This window comes from Octopus bimaculoides, chromosome 18, assembly GCF_046866305.1.
Source record: "Octopus bimaculoides isolate indiv1 chromosome 18, ASM4686630v1, whole genome shotgun sequence".
In the NCBI taxonomy this organism is placed as follows: domain Eukaryota; kingdom Metazoa; phylum Mollusca; class Cephalopoda; order Octopoda; family Octopodidae; genus Octopus; species Octopus bimaculoides.
Genome location: NC_142945.1, coordinates 7095134 through 7105902, shown reverse-complemented (window position 1 = coordinate 7105902; position 10769 = coordinate 7095134). Strand labels below are relative to the sequence as shown.

Here is a 10769-nt window from a genome sequence, read left to right as displayed (position 1 = left end):
TACACATAAATTTAGCACATTCTCAACCCTTTATTATCATTTTGGCATATATATATATATATATAATATATATATATGTGTGTGTGTATGTATGTATGTATGTATGTGTGTATGAATACATATATACAGACTTACATATAAATTAGTTTGCACTACTGGCTGTGTTATATCAACATGTATGAACAAGAGCGTGCTGGTGTACTGAGAGAAGAGCTAGGCATTGGAGGATTTTTACTGAGTGCAAAGGAGGTTTTGGTGATGTGGACATGTGATGATGTATACGTGGAGTGGAGAACGATAGTTGGGTGGAATAAGTTTTTTTTAATGATGTAAAGAGGAAGAACTAGCAGGAAGGGGGGGAGCCAAAGAAGACAAAGCCAGAACTTATGAGGATTGGACTGTTGATGCTGAGCTTCACAAACAAAATTACAAAGGTATGTAGCAAAAAGTAGGAGGTGGGGAGAGAGAAGTAAGGTGGAAGGAGGGGCGAGGGGAGGGCAAGAGGGGCGAGGAGGAGGGGGAGTGAGGAGGAAGATGGGGAGTGAGGAGGGAGGAGGAGGGGGGAGGAGGGAGGAGGAGGAGGGGAGGAGGGGAGGAGGAGGGGAGGAGGAGGGAGGAGGAGGGGAGGAGGAGGGAGAGGAGGGAGGGGAGGAGGAGGGGAGGAGGAGGGGAGGAGGAGGGATGAGGAGGAGGAGGAGGGGAGGAGGAGGAGGAGGGGGAGGAGGGAGGAGGGGAGGAGGAGGAGGGGAGGAGGAGGAGGGGAGGAGGAGGAGGGGGAGGAGGAGGAGGGGAGGAGGAGGGGAGGGGAGGAGGAGGAGGGAGGAGGAGGAGGGAGGAGGAGAGGGGAGGGTGGAGGGGAGGAGGAGGAGGGGAGGAGGAGGGGAGGAGGAGGAGGAGGAGGTGGAGAAGGAGGAGGTCAAGGATGAAGGGGTCAAGGAGGAGGTCAAGGAGGAGGAGGTCAAGGAGGAGGAGGTCAGGAGAGAGGTCAAGGAGGAGGAGGTCAAGGAGGAGGTGGTCAAGGAGGAGGAGTTCAAGGAGGAGGAGGTCAAGGAGGAGGTCAAGGAGGAGGAAGTCAAGGAGGAGGAGGTCAAGGAGGACAAGAAGAGGTCAAGGAGGATGGGGGAGGGAGCACAGAGGAGGAGGGAAGGATGGCAAGAAGTAGAGCATGGTGTGAGGGTGTGTGAGGATGGAGGGAGGGGACAGGGCAACAAGAGTGGGCAAGGTGAAGGGTGTGGATGAGGGGGAGGTGGGAGGGGAAGAGAGCAAAAGGAGGACAAAGTGGAGGGTGTGGAGGGCGAGGAAGATGGGCGAGGAGGAGGGAGAGGAGGATGGCGAAGAGGAGAGTGAGGAGAAGGGAGAAGAAGAAGACAGAAGAAGACAGAAGAAGAAGAAGAGACGAAGAAGTAGTAGAAGACACAAATAACAACAGAGTATCTATCTATCTACTAATGTTCTAAATTCCAGGAATCTACTTTTTTGTTTTACCAAAAATTAAAACCAAAAGAGAACAAAACTAAATAAGACAAATTCCAATCACTAAAATGTAAATACGTTTCCCTTGACTTCAGTGTCTGACTTCTGTTGAGTCGAACCACCACCACCACCACCATCACACCCAAAGAGTAAACATTTCCTCTCACTATCAAAAGCATATACATACATATGTACATAACCTCCATTCCCCAACTACGTACATAGATAGGTCCACATACATAGATACACGTAGGCAGTAATTCTTTCTTCCATATCCCACTAAAATGAAGATATAATCACAAGGAGCATATGAGAAAAGTATAAAACAAAAAACAGAAGAAGAAAAACAAGAAAAAGATTTTTTTTTTTTTTTAATGCAAAACAGTTCACAGAGGCTACAGATTTATTTTTCTTGAAAATTGGAGATTAGAAGAGGCTTTTAAAAATCAATAAAAGATCTAAGTTTGTTCCAGTTATTGAGATTAAAGGACGAATAAAAAAAATAACGATGACAATAAGCAATGACAATAAACATACAACTACTACTACTACTACTAATAAAAATAATAATAATAATAATAAAATAATAATAATAATAATAGATGTTTTGTTAGTTACTAATATACATATGCATATATGATGTATGGGTGTGTAAGTTTATATATATACATATATATAAACATAATATACATACATATATATATATATATATATAATATATATATTCACATATATATATTACATTTATACACTTATGTATATACTATATACATTATATGCATACATATATATATATACATACATACATACATTTATATACACATATATAAATGCAAATATACAAGCATATACACACCCACACACACAGAAACACACATAATGTATATATATATGTATATATATATATATATATATATATATATATATGTATATATATATATATATATATATGTATATGTATGTATGTATATATATATATATATATATATATATATGTAAGATGAAACTAATAATAATCCTTTGTTTATTTAATATATACGTACTTATATATATAAAATAATAATAATAATAATAATAATAATAATAATAATAATGATAATAATAATAATAATAACAGTAATGATAATAATAATGGTATGAGGAGGAGAAAGAAAACATGCATCAGGCAATCCCTCTGTGATTATTGCCATTTTGTAATTGACAGGAGTTAAGTTTCTTGAATCAAGCATTACCATGGGATTTTCCTGATGGAATAATTTTCGGTAACTTCTTCTTTTGTATTTCTTACTTTTTTTTTTTATGATTCATTGTTTTTAAAACTGTTATTTTACAAAATTTAACAAAATCTCCTTTGCTTTTTTCTCCTCTTCTGTCTTTTTGTTTTTTGTTTGTTTGTTTGTTTTTTTAAATGATAAAAGAAATGCAAAAAAAAAAGAAAGCTGATGTGTAAAAGTAGAACTTCTGAAATAATTTAAAAACCTTTGTTTCTCTTTTATTGAATACTAATGAAAGAATGTACAAGAAGAATATATAACAGTAAAGAACCACCATTATATCAGATAGACTTTTGAAATTGACTCATATTCTTTGTGAGTTTGATTTTTTTTTTCTTTATAATCTATGAGAAGGCACTCAGTGTCAAGACTGAAGTCCACAGTCTGCTAGAAATAGTAACCAAGTTTACCTTTTATGACTCTTGGAGGCCCTCCAGGCATGTATGTATGTATGCACCTTGTATATATATATATATATATATATATATATATATATATATATATATATATATATATATATATATATATATATATATATATATATATATGTATATATATATGTATATATATATGTATATATATATGTATATATATATGTATATATATATGTATATATATATATATATATATATATATATATATATATATATATATATATATATATATATATATATATATATATATATATATATATATATATATATATATATATATATATATACATATATATATACATATATATATACATATATATATACATATATATATACATATATATATACATATATATATAATATATATATATAATATATATATATATATATATATATATATATATATATATATATATATATATATATATATATATATATATATATATATATATATATATATATATATATATGTATATACACACACACTCACACACACACGGATGGGTGGTTGGGTAAGAAGCTTGCTTCCCAACCACATGGTCATGGGTTCAGTTCCACAATGTGACATGTTGGGCAAAGTGTTTTCTACTATAGCCACAATTAATGTAGAATGAATCAGCAATTTTAACTTTACATGAGTATATATATATATATATATATATATATATATATATATATATATGTATATATATATATATATATATATATATATATATATATACATATATATATATATAATAAGTTCAAAAGAGAACAATTCAAACTTTCTGAGAGGTCCAAAAAGAGAGAAAAGAATGATTCTTAATAAAGATTCATCATATTCATGAAAGAACAGCCAGAGCAAGTAATAAGAATATGAAAATAGTAGTTGAAAAATATCCCATAAACAATTATAGAAAAATGGAGGAGAAAAAAAAACATGTTGAATCAAAATTAGATTTAATACAAAATAGGATTCAATACATACGCGCATTTCAAAGGACAATACAAATATGTAAGAAAAAAAATAATAATCATAGTAATTATAATTAAATTTATGCACACACACACACAATTAAATTTATACACATACACACATATATTAATTTTTTTATATATATATACAAAAAAGAAAAATTATTATATTTTACATTTTTATCCAGGAACTTCTTTTGAGTTAAAGAATTCTGCTTTGGAAACCTGGGTACAGGGCACATATGGAAGTCAGCATGAAATTCAGAATATAATAATGATACTTCAAATGTCAGAAGGTTTGGTATTGGATTCTGAAAAGAAAATTAAATCAAAATACAAATGAAGAAAATGAGATGAAAATTTTCATATCTTTAACTCCCTCTCTCTCCCCCTCTCTCTCCCTCTCTCTCTCTCTCACACACACACACACACACACACACTATATAAATATATATATATATATATATATATATATATATATACACACATACATACATACATATATATATATATATATATATATATATATATATATATAGAGAGAGAGAGAGAGAGAGAGAGAGGGGGGGATCATATGTGTGTATGTGTGTGTTTGTGCTTATATATATATATATATATTTATATATATAAGCACACATACATACATATATATACACAATATACATACATAAAATTCTATCTCCTATCTCACTCTCTCTCTCTCTCTCTCTCTCTCTCTCATCTTCCACACACATACATACATACACACACATACATACATACACACACATACATACATACACACACACACACTCATACACACACTGACACAGACACGTATAAACACTGTTTCTTAAACAAAACAAAAAATCAAAATTAAGAAAAAAAAATCAGGAAAAAGAAAACATGATGTGATCACAGCTGGAATTGTCTTCTATCATGGTTATGCCACATCATAAGTGTCCTGACCTGGGGCTAAACATCAACAACCAGCAACATTAACTCTGCAAGAATGATGCCATGTAAGGTTAGCTCTGACAAGATCTGAAATCACCAGAATCAAAATAGATTCCATAAAATGTTTTCTTTTGGTACCATGATTCATTCACCCACAAAGACCCTGAAGATCGCTGTACAGATTTCAAATCCTGTCAGAGATAAACTTATATAAGTGTGTGTGTTTTGTGTGTGTGTGTGTGTGTGTGTGTATCTTGCTTGGAATAGTGATGTGTCCAACAATGAACATCATAAAACTATAAAATTGAAACTGACAGCATTAAACGTATCAGAATTTATTCAGAATTCAATAATGACACAAATTAACTAATTGATTTAATAAATTTGATGAACTTGTTCTGGTGGGGTTATCATTTATTTTTCTCTTTCCTTTCTTTTCATATTTATTTAGCTTTTTGTTTCTTTTTGTTTCTTTCATCAATATGTCATAGCTCTTTAGCAAGCACACACATGGCTGCAAGGTTAAGAAGTTTCTGTCACAACCATATTGTTTAAGGTTCCATCTCAACGTGAGGTACCTCTTGCTTCATAACAGACGAGGCATCAAAATCCATTATAATTTTTTATATAAATCTTCACCATCTTTAGTAATTTCTACTATTTAACAATTTGTTCCTTACAGATCTGGCTAGTTTAGATGTAAAAGAGATTGAATATTTTAAGACCAGATATGACCAGTTTAAATACTAAAGGGGTCGAAAAATAAATAGGTACCTAGGGACGATGCTTCCATTCTTAAACAAGCAAATATTTATGAAGTAATTCTCTCTTCAAGAAGGCGCTTAACAAAATTGAAAATATTTTAATTCTATCAAACAAATTTACCTACTGCCCTCACATACACACACACACTTCGCGATCTTCGCAGCCAATCATCCCAACCTATGAGCCTTAAGACATTTTGTCAAGCATTCTATTATCCTCACCATTCTGCCATTCTTTTCATTGGTTTCAAAGAACAATGGAAGTTAGCAAATTTCCATACTTTTTAATTCTAGGTTTTGATAACCATTATTGTTGCTTGTAGATCTCTTAAGCACACTGTATAAATGTGAACACAAAACTAAACCCGGTACAAGCCATAAGATACCTTCTGTTTTCTTTCTTTCTTTTTTTTTTTTTTTTGGCAGGGGGTATTTTTCATTGGTTTCAAAGAACAATGAAAATTTCCAAATTTTCCAAACAGGAAAACAAAAAAAAACAAAATTAAAATAAAACTAAATAAAATAAAATAAGAGAAATGAACAGTTCCTTTAATTAACATTTCTATCAAAGATTAATTCTATGTTGTGATAACTATTATTGTTACATATCCGCATGTTGTATACGACAACAATAACAAGAATCAGAGCAGTAGCAACGACAACAGCACAAGTTAACGAGTTAAAAGAACGAAGTTATTAATTGCTACCCTTTAGCGTAATTTCATATTCAATGAAAACACTTCGTATCAAATATGAAGAAAAGCATTTAAACATAATAAATAATTTTTAACTGCCAATAACAAAACGAAATCCTACTTGATTTCTATTGTTGCTGTTGTTGGGTGATAGTAGTGGTGGTGTTAGTGGTGGTGATGGTAGTTTGTTTTTCAGTTTTTAATTTCGCTTGTTTATGTTATTTTTATTTTATGAGCATTGTTTGTGGTATTTTCAGTTATGTATAGTTTTAATTATTGTAATTAAATTCATGAATTCCTGTTCTTAACAGTCTAGACCCCTAAGCTCAAGGGGGTTATATTCTGCTTTTTTTATTTTCATTTTTATTATTCCCCCACCCCATTTTTTTTTTCTATTTTTTTTTTTTTTTGGTAAACAGAAGTGGTAGGAAGAATGCAAACAGTGCCTGGTAGCTGAGATGTTAGACAATTGAGAAGGCAACCATAGATTCAAAATGCAGCTACCTCAATCAATGAGGAAGCCTCTACATTAATGGTTCTTAACCTGAGCAGCAACATACAACCCGCTTTAGGGCACCGTAAGCTTACAAAGAGCAGGAGACATCCTTATTGATCATAAAGTAGTTAAAGTAATGACCTAGCAAGTTCTAATTGGATGCTGTTCAGTCATGCCCATAATGAACATATCAGGTTAATTAAACACAAAAAATACCAGCCTCATAAAAACCATTCAAAAATTAGCAAAGAATTACAACAGCATTTTTTTCTTTAAAGCAAGTATCTTCCATCTGTCTCTGTTGCCAAACCACTAAGTTATGGTGACATGAATGCACCAGCATCAATTGCCAAGTGATGGTGGGGGACAAACACAGATACACACTCATAAATATGTAAGCATATATATATATATATATATATATATATATATATATACACATACATATATATAAAGATATATATATATATACACACACACACACACACATATATATATGTATATAAAGATATATATATATATATATATATATATATATATATATATATATATACAATGGGCTTCTTTCAGTTTCCATCAAGCAAATCCACTCGCAAGGCTTTGGTCGGTTTGAAGTTATAGCAGAAGACACTTGCCCATGGTGTCATGCAGTGGGACTGAACCCAGAGCCATAAGGTTGGGAAGCGTCGTACCACAAATGCACACACACACACACACACGCACACACACACACACACACACACACACACATGTATATATAAATGATGAGTTTCTTTCACTCAGATTGAACCTAAACACATGTGGTTGGAAAGCAAACTCCTTACCACCCAGCCAAGCCAGTTCTTTTAAACTTTCAAATTTTTCCTCCATGATTTCGAATTAAGTGTTGTTCTTGTATTTAATCATTTTATTTTAGGTCCTCTTTTCATTTTTTTTTTTTTGTTGCTTCCTTTCTAAATCTTTTATTAATTTGTTGAGTTGAGATTATATTTCTTTGTTTTATCTTCTTAAAGGTGGCAAAGTTAATCCCTTTTAATCCTTTTAAAAGTTTAAATCTGCCTTGATATTTTTTTGTTGTAGGTCTTCTTTTCGGTTTCCTTTTTCTTCTAATGAACTAATCTTGTTAGAAATGCTTTCCTTGCCTCAGCCAATATGTGTTTGTGTTTATATTTCTGAGTACTTGTATGTGTGTGGCGTCTGTGAAGGTGTATATACAAAGCTGTGTCTGTGTCATCATCATCATCATCATCATCATCGTTTAACGTCCGCTTTCCAGGCTAGCATGGGTTGGACGATTTGACTGAGGACTGGTGAAACCGGATGGCAACACCAGGCTCCAGTCCGATTTGGCAGAGTTTCTACAGCTGATCTATCTATCTATCTATCTATCTATCTATCTATCTATCTATCTATCTGTCTATCTATCTATCTATCTATCTGTCTATCTATTTATCTATCTGCTTGCCATATCCACCTAGATATCTATATACATATATATATCAGATTGGAGCCTTGTGCAGCCTCCTGGCTTGCCAGTCCCCAGTCAAACCATCCAACCCATGCCAGCATGGAAAATGGATGTTAAATGATGATGATGATGATGACGATGATATATATATATATATATATATATACACACCCACGCACACATATATATATGTATATGTATGTATGTATGTATGTATGTATGGATGGATGGATGCATGTACGGGTGCATGCATATATGTATGAATGAATGCATGTGTGAGTATGTATATATGTTTGTATTGACATGTGTTTACTGTACAAGTACGACAGCGAGTTCACGTGTCTTTCATGAACCCATCTATCTCAAGTGCACATGTGCATCGTTGCATGCATGTACAAACAAACATGCATGAGCATAACGCTGTTTGCACTTCTCTCTTCTCTCACATGTAACATATCTCAGTTTGTTTGCTTTTAATTTATAATATAAGCTAACCTAAACAGGACAGGTCTTTGTAGTTTTAAAGATGAATGTTTACATTAATGAAATTGAATGAGTTTAAGCTATCTTTAGAAGTTGTACATAACTTGATACTGCCACTACTATTCAATATTCCAGTATGGGTTCTTGATATTCGCTGATAACTGAAAAATTGCTTCAGATACAGTACATGTTCTTGTTAATCTATGAAGGGAAGGTGTGGCTCTATGCTAAGATGTTTGCTTCCCAACCATGCGGTTCTGGGTTCAGTCCCATTGCATGGTACCATAAGCAAATGTCTTCCACTCTCAAGGGTTTGTTTGGTCCCCAAGCTGACCAAATGCATCTGGGTGGATATGGCAAACAGAAACTGAAAGAGGCCTATCAAGCCAGTGAGAGTTGACAACAGGAAGGGCATTCAGCCATAGACAATCTGCCTACACTTGTTACATATGTGTGTGTGTGTGTGTGTGTGTGAATTGTACATTGTGTCTGAGTGTGGTATTTTTCACAATGAAGCTTTAAAAAATGCTCATGTATACTTATGATTTTTGGGGCTACGACAAAGTCTGTAGAGTGAATGAATAACTGGAAACAGCAAGAAGTCAGTTTTTGATACATAATATGAAAGAAATACACATGACTTTACCTCACAGCAAATACATAAATACACCCACAAACACACACACATGGAAATATGCATATTTACATCTATACCTATCTATCTATTTATCTATCTATCTATCAATCTATCTCTGTATCTATATATATATACACACACATACATATATATGTATATGTATATATATATATATATATATATATATATATATATATATATATATATATATAGCATATCCTCATTTTTTTTTTTCAAAATATTCCATTTCGCCATCTAGTTCATATTTCATATTTTGCAAGAAAAAAAAAATCATTGTTTACTAACAACAGTAAAATTAACCAAATTTTCAAAGCATACAAACATGTTCAATAAAGAACTTTTTAATTTGGTTACAATTTTTCAATACAATTCTCCAAGACTGATGCCTATTTATTTCTTTGTCTGTTATTTCTTTCCACTTTATTTTCTTTCATTTTTATCATATTTTTTTTTTGTTTCATTTCGTCTTATTTTTTACATTTTTTAAACTCATTTTGATTTTCTTATTACTTTTCGAATAATTTTATATTTTAGGGGAAGGGGGGGGGTTGTTTGGGGGGGGGGGGGTTGTAATTTTTTACAATTTTTTTTCTTTCTGCATGTTTTTTGGTTTCTTTCTTTTTCTTTTCTTTTCTCTCTTTTTTTTTATATAATTCTCGCAGAATAGCAACAGAATCAAAAAACGGAGAAAGTGCTGCTTTCCAGTTGCTTTTGTTTTCTTCCCGTTCAACATGTTTGCATAGAATTCTGCAGTATTTCTTCAACATTTCAACTGTTTTAATAACACAATCACCATCACAATCATCATTGTCATGATCAACGTTGTCATCATCATCATCATAATCATTATTATTATTATTATCGATATCATTGTGTTTTGTTGTTGTAACAGCAGTAAAAGTAATCGTTCTAATTAGTTTAATGGTTCATAATAGAGACAAACCAGTCAATTGACAATTACGATTATGGCCCAAAGTTCTAAAATGGAAATTTTTACATTTCCTTCTTTATCAGATGGGGGTGAGCGAGGGGGAGGGGGTAGAGGTAGGGGTGATGGGTGAAAGGCAGGCTTCGCTTTATTTCTTTCTCGTTTCCTTTATATTATTTTTTCTTTGTATTTTACTTGGACATAAT

The 10769-nt window shown here is 32.5% G+C and overlaps 1 protein-coding gene across 1 annotated transcript in view; it reads right to left on the bottom strand.

The window, feature by feature from the left end:
* The window catches only part of LOC106871988 (cilia- and flagella-associated protein 221), a 103168-nt gene that overhangs the window by 10220 nt on the left and 82179 nt on the right, over window positions 1–10769 (bottom strand). Inside the window, exons 18-19 of the mRNA XM_089365986.1 lie at window positions 4279–4446; window positions 1721–1752 (exon numbers count right to left, since the gene is read on the bottom strand). Coding sequence (XP_089222112.1) covers window positions 1721–1752; window positions 4279–4446 — 200 coding nt within the window. The remainder of the gene's footprint in view (window positions 1–1720; window positions 1753–4278; window positions 4447–10769) is intronic.